The following is a 20,284-nucleotide window of genomic DNA, read 5'->3' as shown; positions in this document are numbered from 1 at the left end:
CTGTCATTTAATGACTTATGTTTTGACTTTGTGTTGTTTTAAAGAATGTAGTCTCATTATCCCTTTTCTTTCCCTGTGTAGTGAACCATTTATAATATTCTCTGGCGGGCTGTCATATGACAAAGCTTGCAGAAGACCAAGTTTAACCATCATGCATGGGAAAGCAATTACAGTGCTTGAGATGGATCATCCTATTGTTGAGTTTCTAACGTTATGTGAAACGCCCTATCCAAATGGTAAGTGGATAGAATGAAACGTTTAATGTTAGAAAAAAAAATCATTTTTTTGAAATGGCAAGTTCCTAATGAAATTAAGGTTAAATATTTTCAGTTTTGGCAGCAGACATCCACTGTGGTACCACCCCTGTGAGCTACAGTTGCTGGCGCAGGCTCTGCACTTGCTCCTACTTGGCAGACTGGAAGTAAGACAGATGTAGTGCAGCAGTGCTGGCGTTTCAGGTTCTAATACCAGGTAAGTGCTTTAAACTTTGATAAGGATGGTGGAAGCTGAGCTGGGAGGGTCCGATAGGGGTCCAGGGTGAAGTCACTTGGGGAAACTGAGGTCTCCTAATAGTCTCTCCTAGACCAGCTCCACCCATCCCATCCCAATGCCAATCAAAGTTAAAGCACTTACCTGATATCAGTGATCTGTAACTCTGGTGGTGCTGCCTCTCTTTCACATCTGGCTTCGCTTCAGATGCAGCTGCAGCACATCTGATTACGCTAGGATTGCTGATGCATGGTCAGTGATTTATTTTAATTCGCGCAACAGTCATAAGACCATCAGGAAGAAAGATGCATGTGTGTGCTTATCATCTTCAATAAAGATACAAACCTCTTGTAAACATAAAAGCTACTCTAAACTCACATAAAAATAAAATCTAATTGTGATAAAGTATTTTAAGAAGATTCTAAAAATTAAAATGGTTAAAATATAAACCATAACTATGCATTTATAATGAAAACAGTATTAATACATATTACTACATTTTCAAAAGGGGACTTGTAACTATAGGGCCCAGACTACTGGACTTGGGGCAAAATATTTGGATTTATGATTTACCTTGCCATTTATTAGCTATTAAGTAAGATACTTACATGTTTTATTTATCATGAATAGAAAGGGAATAGTATTACCCCAATATGATTAGTTTAAAGGCAAATGAACATATTTTGTTAACTACAAAAATATGTATGTTGTGTTTAATTGCTAAAATAGTTTTTCTTTAAATTATTTAGCTTCATATTTAAATATGTAATAAATAACAATCATTGTAGAAATTTATTTCCACAGTTACCGGAGACAATCTGCATTTTTAAATAATTAGCATACATTTATTAATGTTGCTGTGACCTCATACTACAAGGACTTGTAAAGCTTAGAGAAGTATGAGCATAGTCTTTTACATAAATTACCTAAAGTCTGATCAGATCAATGACATGTGGATTGTTGAGTCAAAGCAATGCATGATTATAGTGCTGAGTTACATGATTTATAGGATAAAGAACCTACTATTTTATAGCTGGTTAAATGACTGAAATGTTCGTGAAATTTCTCATTGAGAAACAGGACTTAAGCATAGCTCAGTGAGAATATTAAAGGTTTTACAAACAGTGGGTTTGATCAGATCAATTTAGAAGAAAACTTCTAAGCTTTTAGAAGATGTTTGGGGAGATACAGAAGAACTCTGAGGAAATACCAACATGAAAGAAAGCAATAGTTTTAGTAGGATTTGTCCAATGAATAGGTAGGTTTCAAGAGAGATTCTCAAAATCCAAACTGCAGCAAAGACATTTGTAAATAGTATTTACTTAAGGTAACTAGGTATACTGTTTTACTCATGTAATCTCACAACTGTGGAGACTGAAGCAAGAGGATTGCTATGAGTTCAAGGCCAGCCTGAGCTACATAGTGAGCTTTGGTACAGCTTGTGCTACAGTGTGCGAGAGAGCCTGTTTCAAAATAATCAAAAGCAAAACAATTTAAACACAAAGTACTTCAGGTTCAATACACAGTCACAGGTTGTTTGTTTTTGTTTTGTTTTTATCATTTTTAATTTATTTTTCTCTCATATATTCCATTCCCACTGTTTCTCCTCCCTCTTTCTCTCCTGTCCTTTCCCTCTACCCTAGCCCCCACCCCTGATCCACTCCTCCTCTATTTCCCTTCAGAAAAGGGAGGCCTCCCATGGACATCAACCAAACATAGCCTATCAAGTTTTAGTAGAGGGAAGATGCCTAGTCTCACAGGTTTTGTTGTTGCTTTTATTTTTTTAAGGATAGAATAGTGAGATTGAGTAGAGTTACCAGAGAGCAAAAAAATAGAAAAAATATTTTACAATATTTATTCATGATTTATCACAATTTAAATGTTCTTTGGAGTTGTGAATATGTATAACAAAGGTTAGAGACATCTAGGAATGGAATGTAGAAGAAACATAAAGAAAAGTAAAAATACAAAACTAAAAGCTAAAGTTAGGAAAATTCCTCCAATCAACAACATTGAGATATATCTGAAATAGAAGTTCAGAGTCTATTGTTCACAGATCAGACATTATATGCCTTGTGTTTGTAGTCCTCTGAATATCAGCAGCAATGAGAGGATGACTTATAATTTTTTAATAAAGAATAAATCTGCTAAGTCATGCACATCCTCCCACAAATGGATTAATAAGTCTGTTTTTCAGAAAACTGATAAAGATGATTGAATTTTTCATTTGTCATATTTAAGGAGAAGTGGTTTTATGATACTCATGATACTGTGAATATATTAACTACTCAAATGTATTTTAATTATTCAAACACTGGATATATCAAAGCACTAGAAAAAGAAAGCCTACAATATATAGCACTACATAATTAAGTTTCTCACAGCATTTCCAGAATCATCCAATGCTATTTACCTAATTAGTTATACTTACATGTACATTATCTTGTTTTTCCTACAAATTACAGGAGACTCTATATACTGTCTTGTTAATATATTTTAGTTATGAATGCATATTGGGCAATAGGGATTTATTCTTCTTACAGCTATATAGTGATAAATGTCATTCTTAAGATAAACCAAGTTATTATTAATTTTAATACTGCTGATACTTTTATGGCATCTGATGATTTAACTAATTCTCATAAAACTCAAATGCTTTAACATTATTAATTGGATTATTACATAGGGTAATAACTATAATCCAAGCTTGCCAGTTCACATCTATATTTTGTTGGCCAGTTATCTCTAAGCCTCTCAAATGATGTAGTTCTCTTCAGAATAGTAATTATGACAGAACTTTGCACCCTTTAGTGGTAGGAGCAAGGGTTAAAAGATGAGACATACCAACCTACAAAGGTAATATAGTTGCTATCTATTAGCTATTAATATTATCATGTGTGCTTTTCATATCACTTTTGTAACAGTATAAGGTAGTTATAATTGTGCCATTTCAGTGGAAAAGGAACTTCAAGTCAAGGAATGTAACACCCAAGACAAAACTTTTAGTAAATATTAGGCAAAGAATAGAGTTCAACATAGATTCTTAAACAATTCTTTAGCAGCTGTCACAATATACAAAGGACATCTGTGAAAGTGAAACTTCTGCTGCTGGTTTTTATTTGTATGGGAACAACAATAACTTTTGATAAGATGCAACCATGTAAAAATTTAATTTATCTATGACTTTAGTTCATACATGATAGTGCCTTGGCTATTTTATCTTCTAATGCTTTATATAAACCTAGCCTATGATTTTCCTAAGGACAGCTGGAAGAAAGAAAATAAGGAGTCATATGGAACTGTAGTGTTCTTTAGACTAAAACTCAAATTATGTTAAAGCAATGCTGAGAGACTTAAAACAACTCTAGAGACAGAATGGGAAAGTCTCAGTATGAGAACAGTTTGGGCATTGACCTGTAGCAGACTACATATTGTCATATAGATAACTACCTGAACACCTGTGAATTCTAACCCATGTTCTCATTTAATTGCGTTTGCTTTGTGTTTTTCTCTCCTGTAAACATAAACTTAAGGAGGCACAGTAGCTTCTCCAGTCCGGAAGTTACTCTGAAGGCTGTCTTCTAACCCAGTATTTAAAATCCCTACCCAAGACTTGAATCCTCTGTAGAAAATAACTGCTGGTTGAATATTGAGTTTCAAATTAGTTCTTTTCAAACTAGCCAGTAGGAATGGCTGGTATAATAAAAATGAGCTGGAAGTTAGAGTTTAAAGTCCTAGGTTGAAATTACTGAGAAACTCCTGGTTGACATTCCTCTGACTCTTGGGGTGTGCTTTCTCAACACTATGGAAAAAATAACACTTGCAGCTACAGAAATTCAGAGATCATGTACATAAAGTTTTCAGGTACATAATTTCTTTAATCAGAGAACAGCTTTTTCACTGTGGGTTTCCCCATAAGTCCGTTATTGTAAATGGAAAACAATGCTTTCTTTGACTTTTAACTAAGTCACTACTCCCTGTCTAAAAGCAAATTATATTTTACACTATTACCCTCATTTTCTCATAGCTCCTGAATTCTTATTTCTTCACTTGTTTGCAGTTTGTATACTTCCCTAGAACAAAAGTTCTGTGAGAAAGAGTTACTGTTAGTCTTATTCTCCATATAGGCTTTGGATTTTGAGACAGTTTCTGGGATATAATGTAGGAAGAGTAAGAGAGAAAGGAATGATAGAAAGCAGCTTGGATTTCAGAAACTTGAAAATACTAGCTTGCCTCACACTGCTTGCTTTTTGTAGGCTTGTACTCTTGCACACAAGAAATAATCTATAAGAGTATGCTAAACCATAATGACTTGAAGAATACATCTAACTATAAATGGTTACTATCATAGTGAGGTGAATGTGTATCATTTTCCAGAGAAGAAGAGTTAGTGCAGTCTCGGTTCATCTCCTAGTAGGCATGAATATGATCTAAAATACTAAGGTTATGAATATAATACTTATCATAAGGTTTAGCTGACACCCTCACTTTCTTTTGATAGCCTAGGATGGCTATCACTCCATAATTTTAGAAAATATATTTTACTATGTCCTAAACATAGGGTCATTTTTCCTAGTTCCACTAGAGATCTTAACATTCATTATATTTATCAAATACAACAATGTGTTTTATTAAAGTACTCTTTGTCGCTCTGGCTTATAATTTGTTTTTTTTTTTCATCATTTAAATAAGATCTCTGTATGAGATAAAAGAAATGCAGTGTTGATGGTTTAAGTAAAATATGCATTATGGAAACTTTTTGGTGTTTTTCTTTGTGTTGTAGAATTTCAAGAACCCTATGCTGTTGCTGTACTTCTAGAGAAAGATCTCATCGTAGTTGACCTGACACAAACCAAGTAAGTTGTTCATAATTGCACCAGACACGCTTGAATTCTGTTCAGCACAATAGAAATGCAGGAGTACATTTTAGATAATTGGCAGTGGTCTCCTCTAGATGGTGAGCTTTCCTTACATGAAAATTGTCTTGCTAAAGTTATAAAAATACAATTTGGTTAAATGATGAAAAAACGAGCCAGGAGAGTTTGGGTAACAAGAAAATCGTCAGTTGTCTTAAACACATCACACGCTTAAACACAAACAGCGTGGATGTTTGGACACAGCATTTGGACACCCAAAACACAAGGAATCACATTTTTTTTTTGCCTTTGCCTTAAGCAAAAGCAGATGTTAGAAAAGCATGTGCAGTGTAAGAGTTGACCATCTGTTAGTCGATTGACTGAGAGGAAACTGATAAAGGAAAATCACACACACTGAGACTATTGTGAGGCTGTCAAACCAGACAGTTCTGAAGCCTGGGATTTTTAGGGACAGAAATGGAATCTACATTTTACTCCTATTTTTGAAACGAGGGAAATATATAATAAAAAGTGAAGGGAAATTGTCTCATCCCTGAGACACAATGCCCATCGACTTCAAGTCTACTTTTACATGCAGTGTAAAGAAGTAGAATACACCTCGGTAACAGCAGCAACTTTTCTGTCTTCAGGTCATTTGTATTCTCTTACTTGCTTCTCTCTCCTTATGATGCCTTCCTCCCCTCCCATGATCCCTTTCTAGTGTCATCACATGTACATATCTATACTTAACTCTAGACTCTATAAGGGAAAATATGTAGTATTTCTCTAAGTTTGACTAACTTTGCTTAATATAATGATTACCAGGTCATTTCATTTTCTTGCAAATCTCATGATTTCATTTTTATTTAAGATAATAAAAATCTAATTTTTATAGGTAATGCATTTTATTTATTCATCTCTGTTACCCATTGAATTAGAACTATACATTGGAACCTGGTAGAATTATCAATGGACACAAAAAGTCCTTTCCCCTAAATCTATCAGTCCACTAGTAAAGAACAGAACCTTCTGAGATCCTCATCTAGACATACTAGACTGTTAACAGTTCCATTTCATGCATACTTAGTGAAGTTAGCTTTGGTTGCTTTGAGTTTGTGATTGAAATAGCTGTGTCTTACCAGGAGATGTCACTTTATAGCCTTCTCCCCATATCAGCTCTTACATCCTTTTCCATTTCAATTCTATATTCAGTGTTCTGTGAACTAAAGACAGGATGGTATAAATGTCTTATTTAAGGCTTAACACTCAGCCATCATATGTTCTTAGTACCCTGTGGAGGTAGCTTACACCTCTGTTTTAATTTACAGTCTACTGGAGAGATTAAGACTGAGAGTAGTGTACCACTATGGGTATAAACAAATATTTTAAAAAGTAGTTGGATCTATGTCAGTTGCTAAACATCAGTATTCTTTTCTGTGGGGAGGTGGTGGGGAGCAGCCCCATGGTGGAGTGCTTCTTGAAGCAGCGGAGGGAGAAGAGTTTCAGCGGATGGTAAAACTTGGTCTTACGAGATTGGGGGTAAGACTTTGTCTTATGAGATATTTAGGGATGCTGTATAATGAAGTTTACTTATCTAAGTTACTGTGCTACTGTAGCTGACCTGCCTTCTGAGATCCTCTGAGGCCATAAACTACAGTTTCTGACACTTAGCACCTCTTCCTCAAACCACAAAGAATTAAGTAAATAGCCTTTATACTATCTCAACAGGAACTGCTAGGCTCTAACTTTCACCTGCTAGTCAGAAGTCCCAGGAAGAAAATGGGGCACTTAGAGAAGTGGATATAGAGTTTATTACTAAGTTGTAAAAAGTTTCCTATGAAAGCTATCTAAAGGGTAAATCAGAAAGATCTGAAGTAGGGAAAAGGAAAGAATTCTAGTAAGGGAAAAATTCTTCTAAGGGAAAAATAGTCCTGGGGGGGTGGGGGAGGAAAAAAATTCTACTCTAAGTAGGGAAAGGCAAAAAGTTCTTCTCTTCTTTGTCTTTCGTACTTATACATCTTTCAGAATGAATAATCACATGTTACAAAGTTCATCACAAGTTTACACACACAAAAAAATCAAATCATAAACTGAAATAGAAGTTTACAGCAGAGACTGTTTACATGCATATCCATTAGGAGTAATTACCTGGCTAAACACCCATAACCTTTCTCAGCTCCACAGGCTCACTGAAGGTTTAAAACCATAACTAAGTTATTAGTGAAGTTTTGTATAGATAAACCCAGTCAATATTTTACCTTCTGTGCTAGCACCTATAACAAATTGGTAGTTCTCTTTTTATGATCGTTGGTTAATTGTTTTATAACCTCTTGGAATGTGCTCTGAGTTACTATCTAAGAGCAATTAATTGGTGACACTTGGAAAACTGACAGTTTTCATCGCAGTTTTGACTATAAGAAAATGACTCACTATAAGAGCAGTCCCGCTATAAAAGAGTTTAATAATCATTGATATAATTTTAGAAATTCTTATAGAATCATCTTTAAGAGTTTAAGTCATCTATTTGTCTATATAGCATCACTACAAGACAGTACATCTTTGTGAGTCTGCAGAGATCTGCTCCAAAGGGGTGTGCTATTACTTAATGATTATTATATATGTTTAATAATAATAGGAAAAGCATATTAATAGCAGGAAGTTTTCCTAAAATGAAAACTTTACAGCCTTGCTTAATAAGGGTGCACCTGTTGCAGATTATATAATAATCCGACGCAGGCCATTTCGGGATGATCATCTGCTAGTTATTAGCTTGTCCCATTATGACTCCTGAAGTGTTCCCTCCTTGAGAATATGATATCCATAGAAATGGTTGTATGATCAGATTTATAGAAATAGACACGGATTTTTTCCTGTGAGGTGGGTCTCAAAACCAATCAGAAGTTGTGTACCCCCAAGATGGTAGGGTCACGATTGCACAGGCAGGATCCTCTTGCCCTCCAGGTTGGTATTTTAGATTGTAAAACTCACAGCTGGGTAAAATCATTCATAGCATTTCTACCAAGTAGTCTGCATAGAAGTTTCTATGACTTCAGGATTTCTAGGACTACAGAAGTTATCTGTCAAGAGGAGTCTTTGACTCACTTCCAGCTTGATTATTTCCAATTCCTGTGACCATTTTCCACCCTACTTGGCTCCTTTCTAGGTTACTGGCTTCTACCAGTACTCTAAATTGAACATAAAAAATTAGAGATTTGACTTAGGGTTTACATATACTGGAGAATGTGTGGTGTACATATGATGGATAGTTGCTGTTCGTTTTTCTGTTCCTGGGTAACCTTACTCAGGATAAAATGTTTAGAGCCACCTATTTATCTGTAAATTTTCTCACATCATTTTTGTTTCCAGCTTAATAACATCCCAGTGTGCCACATTTACATTATCTAGTCATTATTGTGGATATCCTTCCCTTCTTTTCTAGCAGTTACAAATATTCATGTGTAATATACATTAAGGTCTTTGAGTTTTTGTTTTGTTTTAGGACTGAGGGTCTAGTTTCATTCTTATATATGTAGACATCCAGTTTTCACAACACAATTTGTTGAAAATGTTTTTTTCCCTCCAGGATGCGTTATTGTTGAAAATCAGATGTCTATAGTTGTATGGACTTCGTGTTTGTGTGTGTGTGTAAATTTTACTTTACATCCAGCTCACTAACCCTCCTCCCAATCACCCCCTCTCCCAATCTTCTCCCCTCCCCTTCTCCTCTGAAAGGGTGGAAGCATGCCCTGGGAATCCCTCTACCCTGGTATATCAAATCTCTGGGGGGATAGGGGTATCCTCTCCCACTGAGGCCAGACAAGGCATCCCAGATAGAACATATCCCATAGACACACAACAGCTTTTGAGATTGTCTCTGCTTCAGTTGTTCAGAATCCACATGAAGACAATACATTGGCACATCAGCAACACATGTGTGGAAGGGGCCTAGGTCCAACCCATGTATGCTCTTTGGTTGGTGGTTCCGTCTCTGAGAGTTCCAAGGGTCCAGGTTAGTTGACTCTGTTGGTCTTCTTGTGAAGTTCCTATTCCCTTTGGGGCCTGCAGTAATTCCCCCAACTCTTCCATAAGAGTCCCCACACTTGATCCACTGTTTGACTATGGGTCTCTGCATCCCTCTGAATTAGCTGCTGAATGGAGCATCTCAGAGCACAGCCATGCTAGACTCATGTAAGCATACCAAAGTATCGTAAATAGTGTCAGGGATTGGTGCTTGCCCATGAGTTGGGTCTGTAGTTGGGCCAGTTATTGGCTAGCCATTCCCTCAGTCTCTGATCCATCTCCGGTCACTACTTTTCTTGTAGATACGATAAATTTGGGGTTGGAAGTTTTGAAACTTTCATGGTGTTTTGCTGATCAATGTATCTGAGTTTGTGTGTATGTGTGTGTGCCACTACAACACTCCTTACTACTATAATTTTGTTGTATAACTTGAAATCAGGTATAATAATGTCGCTATTGGTTTTGCTCAATCACTGTTCTTTTGGCCATCCAAAAGAATATTTTATGTTTCCATATAAATTTTAAGATTTTTAAAATTTCTGTGAATAATGGCATGGAGATTTTGATTGATATTGAATAAATCTGTAGATTACTTTTGGTAGGATTATTATTTTCACAACCTTGTAACAACTCATGAGTATGGGAAAGCTTTGCATATTTAATGTCTTCCTAAGTTCTCAAGTTCTACAGTTTCTATTGTAGAAGCCCTTCACTTCTCTCTCTCTCTCTCTCTCTCTCTCTCTCTCTCTCTCTCTCTCTCTGGTTTATCTGGTTTATTTTTTTATTTTTATTAATTTTATTTTTTCTTTAATTTTTTTTACAGTCCAGACTTTATCCCCCTCCCATTCTACCCTCCAACTGTTCTTTATCGCACACCTCCTCCCCCTTCCATATCTCCAAGAGTATGTCCCCACCCCCCTTCCCACCCGATCTCCCCACACCCTGGGATCATAAGTCTCTCAAGGGTTGGGTGCATCTTCTCTGACTGAGTCCAGACCCAGAAGTCCTCTTCTGTATATATATTGGGGGCCTCATATCAGCTGGTGTATGCTGCCTGGTTGGTGGCTCAATATCTGAGAGAACCTGGGGGTCAGGGTTAGTTGAGACTGCTGGTCTTCCTCCTCAGCCTCTTCCAGCTTTTCCCTAATTCAACAACAGGGGTCACCAGCTTCTATCCATTGGTTGAGTGTAAATATCTGCATCTGACTCTCTCAGCTGCTTGTTGGGCCTTTCAGAGGACAGTCACGATAGGCCCATTTGTAATAACAGCATAGCATCAGTACTAGTGTTAGGCCTTAAGGCCTCCCACCCTGTGCAGAATCCCAATTTGGGCCTGTCACTGGACCTCCTTTTCCTCAGGCTCTTCTCCATTTTTGATCCTGCAGTTCTTTCAGACAGGAACAATTCTGGGTCAGAGTTTTTGACTGTGGGATGGCAACCCCATTACTCCACTTGATGCCCTGACTTTCTACTGGAGGTGGACTCTACAAGTTCCCTTTCCCCACTGTAGGGCATTTCATCTAAGGTCCCTTTGAGTCCTCAGAGTCTCTCATCTCCCAGGACTTGTACCTTCTGTGGGTCCCCCACCTCCTACCTTCCAGGGATTACCTGTTTCCATTATTTCTGCTGGTTCTCAGGGCTTCACTCCTGTTCTTCCTCACACACACTATTATTTTATGTATATGAGTACACTACCTCCATCTTTAGACATACTAGAAGAGGGCATTGGAGCCCATTACAGATGGGAGTGAGCCACCATGTGGTTGCTGAGAATTGAACTCAGGACTTCTAGAAGAATAGTCAGTGCCCTTAACCATCAAGCCTTCTCTCTAGCCCCACTTTACCTTCTGAGAGATTTTATTCTGATATGTTTATTTTGAGAGATTTTGAAGGCTATTGTGAACAGAATTATTTGTGTAATTTCTTCTTTGGTGTGTTTCACATTGGTATGTAAAAGACTATTGGCATTTGTTTATTTTTGTATCCTGACACTTTTTTTGGAAAAGTAAAAATTAGTTCTAGTTTTCTGGTGAACTCTTTAGGGTCTCTTATGTGTAGTATCCTATTATATAAAAACAAGAATACTTTGAATTCTCTTCCTATTTGTATCTCTTCTCTTGTCATTATGTTCTAGACAAGACTTTGAGCACTTTATTGAACAGTAGTGGAGACAGTGGACAACCTAGTCTTCTTCCTGATTTTAAGGATACTACTTTTTCTCCATTTAAGGTGATGTTTTCTATGTATTTGTCATATGTAGTTTTAACATGTAAAGGTATTTTCCTGCCAACCTTATTCTCTCTGTAAATTCTCTTGTGTAGGGACTTTGAAATTATTCAAAAGTCTCTTCTGAATCTACTGATGACTGTGGAGTTTGGGTTTTAAGTTAATTTCTATATATCTACTGATTTGCACATGTTAAATCATCTCCTTATCTCCTAGGTAAAGTCAACTTGATGATGGTGAATGATCTTTTTCATGTGTACCTGTACTCAGTTTGCCAGTATTTTTTTTTTTAGAACTTTTGCATTTACATTCTTTTTCGTTGTGTCTTTATATGGCTTTGGTATTAGGGTAGTGCTGGCTTTGTAGTTTAAAACTCTTCCTTACATTTATATTATGTGGAATAATGAGTAGCATCGTTGTTGTAGTTTTGCTTTGACAATCTGATAAAATTATATTGGGACTCTTTCTGGTCTAGGGACATTTTTAGTTGGGAGATTTTTTTTTTCATTACTGTTTCAATCTCCTTTCTTGTAAATATTTTTGAATTATTGATCTCCTCTTCATATAACTCTCACAGTCTGTGAGTTTATTCATATTCTGTTCATGGGAGTTCCTTCATACTCTGTTCATAAGTTTTGGTGAAACTTTTCAGTAAGTCTTATTAGATGTCCTGAAAACTTCATTTCCAATTTAATTTCAATTTTTGTTTTCTTCTGTATTTATTTATTAAATATTGAAATGGAGATCTAGCTAGGAGGGAGGAGAAGGGACCTAGTATCTTTTTATTAAATTCAATTTTAATATCCTGAATAGTCATTATTTCTTTTCTTATTTGTGTTTTCTTGATCTTTAATGAGAAGTTTATTTCTGCCCTCTTTAAATTCATTCTTGTTTATCAATGTCATCTTATAATTCCTTAAAATTCTTGAGCAATTAAAATTGTTCTTCAATGAAAGGATGGACCATCCAGAGACTGCCGCACCCAGGGATCCATCCCATAATCAGCCACCAAACTCAGACACTATTGCATATGCCAGCAAGGTTCTGCTGAAAGGACCCTGATAGAGCTGTCTCGTGTGAGGCTATGCCAGTGCCTGGCAAACACAGAAGTGGATGCTCACAGTTAGCTATTGGATGGAACACAGGGTCCCCAATGGAGGAGCTAGAGAAAGTACCCAAGGAGCTGAAGGGGTCTGCAACCCTATTGGTGGTACAACAATATGAACTAACCAGTACCCCCAGAGCTCATATCTTTAGCTGCATTTGTAGCAGAAGATGGCCTAGTCGGCCATCATTGGAAAGAGAGGCCCCTTGGTCTTGCAAACTTTATATGCCCTAGTACAGGGGAACGCCAGGGCCAAGAAGTGGGAGTGGGTAGGTAGGGGGGTGGGGTGGGGAGAGTATAGGGGACTTTTGGGATAGCATTTGAAATGTAAATGAAGAAAATACCTCATAAAAATTGGAAAAAGAAAAATATTTATAATAAAACATTTTAGAGGAAAAAAATTGTTCTTTAATTCATTGTTTTCAGTTTTGTGTAAATTGTTCTTATTGAAAACAATTACTACAGGATTGATGGTCTTTGGAGGAGACTTATTGTCTTGGCTTTTATATTGCTTGTGACTTTGCAGTGGAACCTAAGTATCTGAAATTAGATTGTTGTTATGTTTTTTGATATGAGGTTTTAGCCCACTATATTGGAATCTTCAGTTGGAGCAATAGGGTGAGCAGATTGGAATAATTCTGAAAGAGCAGAGTTAAGGGACATGACTTGTACTGAGCAACAGAGCAGCTGGGGGTCCAAGGTGTAGTAATAGGCTGGGCAGTATGAGAGGATCCAAAGAGGTGAGTCAGAGGAGACTAGTTTTCTTGCTGGGCCTTGCTACAAGAGCATAGAGCTCCAGTAGGGTATGGAGCCAGGTGGAGCTAGGGTTTGTCTCTTACTAGGGACCAAGATCTGGGAACTACTATTGCCTGGAGAACCATAGTGAAATTGGCTTGGGGTTCTGGTGAAGAAAGTTGGAGTTTAGGGGAGCCTAGGAAGGAGAAAAGAAAGAACACTATCTGATGTTATGATCTGTGCAGGGTCCTGGGAAAGAAAGGCAGGTTTTTAGGCAATCTAGCTAGAAGGGAGGAGAGGGACTTAACCAGTGGCAGCATCAGGGTAGAGTTCAAGGAAATTCTTGAGCAGAAGTGGGTTGGCTTAGAGAAGAGAAATGAGACCTCAGGGAAGGCAGGTGAGGAGTTGGAAAGCCTAGGGAGTAGGAATGAAAGTGGCCTATTTAGAGGTCTGCTAAAGGTCCCCAAAAAGGCAGGTGTCAGTTTGGTGGACAAGAGAGCAGGGTTGAAAAGAACCTACCTAGTGACAGGAGGACCTGGGAGAGGATGGTGGGGAGTTGGTTGGCTTAGGGTAAGGAAGATTTAGGGTGACGCATTTAATTGGAAGACTTAGGGTGACACATTTGTCTCATTTTTTGATGTCAGTGGTAATGCTTTATAGTTTTCACCCTAGTTGGATGATGTTCACTATATATTTGTCATTTATAGCTCTTATGTTGAGATTGATTTCTTCTATTCCTAATCTCTTCAGGGCTTTTATCTCAAAGGATTGGATTTCACCAAAATCCTTTTCTATACCTTTTGCAATAATTGATATAAAATAATAATTGCAAATAATTTCAAAAAATCACATTTGAATTTTAGCCTTGATTATATTTATTGATATATACATTTATTGAGCTATGTATATGTTGAAGCATCGCTTCATCTGTAGAATGATTCTAACTTGATCACAATGAATGATCTTTTTATGTATATTTGAATTCAGTTTGTAGGTATTTTCATTGAAAGAAAATTTATCTATGTTTATTAGGGAGTTTGATCCATGTTTGTGCCTTTATTTGGTTTTCATATCAATGGCTTCATATAAAAGAGAGGCCCATTGGACACGCAAACTTTATATGCCCCAGTACAGGGGAACGCCAGGGCCAAAAAGGGGGAGTGGGTGGGTAAGGGAGTGGGGGTGGGTGGCTATGGGGGACTTTTGGTATAGCATTGGAAATGTAAATGAGCTAAATACCTAATAAAAAATGAAAAAAAAATAAAAAAATAAAAATAAAAATACAATAAAAAAAAGATTTTTAGTGAAGGCTTTAGGGTATTTTGTGTATAGAATCCAATCATTTAAAAGAAGGGTACTTTTTTGTTGTGTCCATGTCTACTTTTGGTATCCAGGTAATAAAGTCTTTGTACAGTGAGCTTGGTAATGTTCCTTTCCTTTTAATTTTATGGAACAGTTTGAGAAGTATTGCTGATTGCACTTCCTGAAGGATTTGGAAGAATTTGGTAGTAAATGTGTCAGTTCCTTCCTATGCTTCTTTATGGAAAGGGTATTATTGTGGTTCTTATTGTTTATATCTTATTGATTTAATTTTGGTAGGTTATATGTATTTCGAAGAATTTATACATTTCTTCTAGATTTTCCTTTTTAACTATGTTATTAAAGTAGTCCCTAATGTCTGAACTGAGGTCTACTATAATGGAACCTTTTCCATCTATTAGTTTGTATCTTCTCTTTCTTTCTTTCTTTCTTTCTTTCTTTCTTTCTTTCTTTCTTTCTTTCATTTGTTCTTTCTTCTTTCTTCCTTTTTACTTATTTTATTTATTTATTTGGATAACACTTTGTTAATTCTTTTATCTTTAAAAAAGGCAATGTTTTGTTTGATTGATTCTATGTATTCTTATTTTAGTTTCCATTTTACTAATTTCTGATCATTATTATTTTTTTGCCAACAACTTCGTTTGAGTTTAACTTTTTCTCATACTTCTTAAGTCCTTGAGGTGTATCATTAGATTATTTCTTTGATATCATTCTGATTTGTTATTGTAAACACTTATAACCATACAAATTTCTCTTAGAACTACTTTCACTTTGACCCAGAGATTCAGATGTGTGGTGCTATCATTTTCACTAGATAATAGGAACTTAGTAATTTTCTTCCTAACTTCAATGATTTCCTGGTCGTTGAAGAGTGCATTCTTTAGTCTCTAAGTAGTTCTATAGTTGCTTTTCTTTCACTTGGTTTTTGGTTAACATTTTTATTCCACTATCCTTTGATAAAATACTTGGAATTGATTATTTGTATCAGATAACTTATATGTTTGAAAGCTTGTTTTATGGCCTATAACATGATATATTTTGACTTAAGGTATAGTTTGACTCTGATCTTTCTTTGTTAATTTTTAGTTAGGATAACCTATCAAAAGATGAGAGTAGGGTTTTGAATTCACCCATTCTCTTCCATCAGAACCTATCTTACCTTTACTGTCCTTTAGGGTTTATTAAATGCGAGCCTCAACGTTTGTGTATACACAAATATAATTTCTATTTGACTTAATGAACTGTTCATTTTGTTAATGTGTAGTGACCTTCTTTATCTCTTTGATGAATGTTGGTGAGGGAGCTCATTTATCAGCTAATAGAATAGTTACAGCATTCTATTCTGGTTTGAAGCTTTTTATTTAATAGAGTGATTTCCATTGTTTAACTTTACTTCTGTGGCTGTCTTTGCAAATGAGGAGTGTTTCTTGGAGACAATAGCTAATTCAAGAAATATTGGTTTTTAATCCTGTCAGCTGCTCTCCTTTTCAATTATTATTATGATTCAAAGCCATTTACACTTGAGGTTTTGTTGAGAGAAATAAATTTTCATAGTTTGTGCTTATCTTTAAATGTCCTCATTTTGTTTTTTATTTTTAAAAGGTAGTTTTGCTATATATAGCCATCCTGTTTTTAGTCATTTACTTTTAGGGCTTGAAATATATCATTATATACTTTCCTGAATTTTAGGATTGCTGATGAGATATCTGATGGTATTCTGATGTGTTTGCCTCCATAGGTGAGTTGGTAGTTTTTCCTTTAAGTCTTTTACACTGTTTCTATGCTTTGTATTATTGACTTAACTACAATATGTCTTGGAGATACTTTTCACTGGTCATGTCTATTTTAAGTTCTAAATTTATCTTGTGTTTGTATATAATTTCTTTCTCTACCTTTGTGATATTTTCTCCTTCAAATTTATTGAATTGATTATTCAAACCTTTAGCTTTTATCTCATCTCTTTCTGCCCAGTGAATTCTTAGTTTTGGTCTCTTGAATGTATCTCAGAGATCTTGGAAGTATAGCTATGCTCATTTTTTTTTCTCTAGATATGCCTAAGTAGACATTTATAAATATCTTGGTCAAAGAACTATAGGCAACTAAGGACTTCTCACAGGAAGTTAGTCTTCCCCAGATATGAGCCCTTTAATTGGTTACCCAGTCATCACCCCTGAAGTCATATACATATAAGTAACACTAGATGAATTCAGGAGGTTGTCTTCCTGTGTATGTGTGTGTGTGTATGTGTGTGTGTGTGTGTGTGTGTATGTGTGTGTGTGTGTGTGTGTGTGTGTGTGTGTGTGTGTATCTACATCTACACCTACACCTACACCTACATCTATATCTATATCTATGGAAAAGAATATGAGAGAAAGCCAGGGAAAGGGACGTGGAAGGTATTGAAGGGAAAATGGAAAGGGAAAATTAGTATAATTATACTTTAACTTTAAAAACTTCAGAAAAGTAAATGTGTTGTAAGATTGTCCTCTATCACTAGAAACAATTTTTCTTTCTTTCTTTTTAATAATTTAGTCTTTGAAATTTTTTTTGCAAATTACAATCTGTTTATACTCATTCTCCACCCTGCTTTACTATCCTTTTACCCCCACTTATCTCTCTTCTCTTCCTCCCACCAGGTCTAGACCCTACTTTCATGTGTTTTTGTTTTGTTTACGGTTCACTGAGTTTAACCAGGGCTACTTACATGCACTGGCCTGTGGATCTACTTGTTGGAACTTAAATAACTCCTCAGTGGCTGCATCACTAAAGGCAAATAGTTCTTCATCAATCTTTGACTGTCATTAGCTGTCCTAGGTGGGTTGGTGCCCCATAAGTGCCTTCAATTTTATGACTGAATGGTTACTGGCATCGTCTTTTACAGGTCCTATGCAGGCAACTCCAGATGTTGTGAGTTTGTGAGTGCCATGGTCATGTTATGCTTATAAGGAAATGTTTCACACACCTCTTTCTTTATCTGTTCTTTTATTTCCACTCACCTTTCTGCCATGTTCTTTAAACCACTTGAAAGTGGTTTGATGCTGAGCACTCAACTTATTATTACCAATTTATTACTAGCACCTTGCCTAGCCAAGAGTGTCTGAATTAATCACTATTTAGTGCAAAGCAAAGCTTCTGTAATCAAAACTGAAGACAAGCATAGTCTTTTGGTACAAAAAATTATTTAAAAGGCACTTTGACGGGCTGGTGAGATGGCTCAGTGGGTAAGAACACCCGACTGCTCTTCTGAAGGTCAGAAGTTCAAATCCCAGCAACCACATGGTGGCTCACAACCACCAGTAATGAGATCCGATGCCCTCTTCTGGTGCGTCTGAAGACAGCTACAGTGTACTTTACATATAATAAATAAATAAATAAATAAAGAAAGAAAGAAATAAATAAATCTTAAAAAAAAAAAGGCACTTTGACAGATCCGATGCCCTCTTCTGGTGCGTCTGAAGACAGCTACAGTGTACTTTACATATAATAAATAAATAAATAAATAAATAAATCTTTAAAAAAAAAGGCACTTTGACAACATGTCCATATACTAAAACAACAGTAATAGGTTCCTTCACAAAGCCCATGACTCCTCAACTTGGCCAGGTACACAGTACTGATCATGAATTCCTTTCTGCTGAGTGGATTTCAGATCTATTGGATATCATTTGCTTAATCCCATAGCAGTAGTGCCATTATTTTCAGTAAAATAATGCCTGGTAAGTTGGTATTGTGGCATACAGGTTGTTGTTAACTTTGTTCCCCAGCTGCTGGCATGGCAGTTTCCAGAACTATGAAAGGTAGCCAGCAAGGAGTAAGCTCCCAGCCCATAATATTGTGTTTCTCTGTATTGTACAACTAAGGAGTGTGAATCTTCAGCATTATGATCTTGCTATCTAGTTCCAGTGAGTAGCCAATGCAAATACCCATAATCTGTATAATTTGGGGGACTTTTAAGGACTTCCTGGCCAATAACTCTGAGGTAGGAGTCTCACACCTGGAACCAGGATTTTCATTTTATAACTAATGCCTTCTGAAATCAGCATAATTTATCCATGGATGGCAGTACCTCCATTTAAAGCATTTAAAGTCTTTTTAAAGTATATTTTTAATTAGTTTATAAAGTAGAAGCTTTCATGTTCTTCCTTCATACTTCCTCAGTTTTGGTTAACTTTCCTTCTCCATTCCATCTTGGTCTCCATTCTTCATTACCATCCCTGTTTAAACCTTGGTATCCAAAGAATTACTTCTCTCTGTTTTCATAGTGCATGTGTTCTACCATGCCCACTGAATTTAACCAGAGCCATAGGCATGAGTGTAAAAGTGAAGCTTTCCAGTGGAAAATGAACTTGCCAGTGGCTATACCACCAAAGACAATGACCCTCCTTTGCCCAGGAGGCAAAGATACCTATCATCAACCAATAATTCCCATGGAAGAGGCAGGGTCTCATGGGCCTCTGACTCAAAAATGACTGAATGTTGACAGGCTCAATCTAATGCAGGCTTAGTTCAGGCAACCACAGCTTCTATGTTTTCATGATTGTAAAGTCAGTGTCATACCCAGAAGACATTTCACTGCCCTTCTCCTTATCATCTCCCCCCTACATTGTTTCTGCTCGGTTTTATGTATATTATGGCTATTATATCCTGTAATGACTCAGTACTCACCAGTCACTTGTTCTCAGTACCATGAGTCTCCACATTCACCATTATTCACTACATAGAAACATCTCTAAGTCAAATGCAGCATTTGTTCTCCTCCTTTTGTTTGCTTTATTTTATTAGTTTATGTTTCCCAGTGCTAGTTAGAAGGAAATTAGATTTTTTACTTCAGAAAATTGATATTTGCTTACAATCCTAATGCTATCCTATAGCTCTTTATTACTTGACTTATGTCTCCCATAAAGTTCAGAAACAGAGGCACAAGGATACCATTAGGGAAAAAGTAGTTTATACTTTAGTGTAGTTAGTAGTATTAAAAAATATGAAGTACAAGGAGAAAGAAATTGAGAAATAGGATTGAGGAGGATAATGTACAAATTAGAGGGAAAATATAAGGGCTAGAAGCATAATAAATAATAGAGAAAATATTATAGAATGAGATCATTAAAGGAATGGACATTAGCAGAAAGCTATTCATGAAAGATACAAGTTAAAACTCAAACCACTCTGATTGGTGGTATAGTTCCAAGGAGCTCTGAGGGTACTGGTTAGTTTATATTGATGTTCCTTCTATGGGGCTTCAGTCCCCTTCAGTTCCCTGGGTATTTCTCTGGCTCCTTCATTGGGGACCTTGTGCTCCGTCCAATGAATGACTGTGAGCATCCACTTCTGTATTTGCCAGGCACTGGCATAGCCTCTCAAGAGACAGCTATATCAGACTCCTGTCAGCAGGCTCATGTTGGCATCTGCCTAGTGTCTGGGTTTGGTGGTTGTTTATGGGGTGGATCCCTGGGTGCGGCAGTCTCTGGATGGTCGTTCCTTCGGCTCTGCTCTGAACTTTGTCTCTGTAACTCCTTCCATGGGTATATTGATC

The 20,284-nt window shown here is 36.5% G+C and overlaps 1 protein-coding gene across 13 annotated transcripts in view; it reads left to right on the top strand.

Moving 5' to 3' along the window:
* The window catches only part of Stxbp5l (syntaxin binding protein 5-like), a 277,941-nt gene that overhangs the window by 143,441 nt on the left and 114,216 nt on the right, over window positions 1-20,284 (top strand). For 10 of the 13 annotated variants that reach the window (XM_006521886.4, XM_006521884.4, XM_017316899.2 and 7 more), the window contains 2 exons: window positions 82-236; window positions 5,273-5,345. In XM_006521886.4, the coding sequence (XP_006521949.1) occupies window positions 82-236; window positions 5,273-5,345 (228 nt within the window). Of the gene's footprint in view, window positions 1-81; window positions 237-330; window positions 472-5,272; window positions 5,346-16,440; window positions 16,490-20,284 lie in introns of those variants that run through there. The other 3 variants (XM_030249014.1, XM_030249013.1, XM_011245850.2) reach the window with 2 other exon arrangements.

Source organism: Mus musculus, chromosome 16 (genome assembly GCF_000001635.26).
Source record: "Mus musculus strain C57BL/6J chromosome 16, GRCm38.p6 C57BL/6J".
NCBI classification, from domain to species: domain Eukaryota; kingdom Metazoa; phylum Chordata; class Mammalia; order Rodentia; family Muridae; genus Mus; species Mus musculus.
Note: the sequence above shows the minus strand (reverse complement) of the source record. Positions and strands in the feature narration are given on the sequence as shown.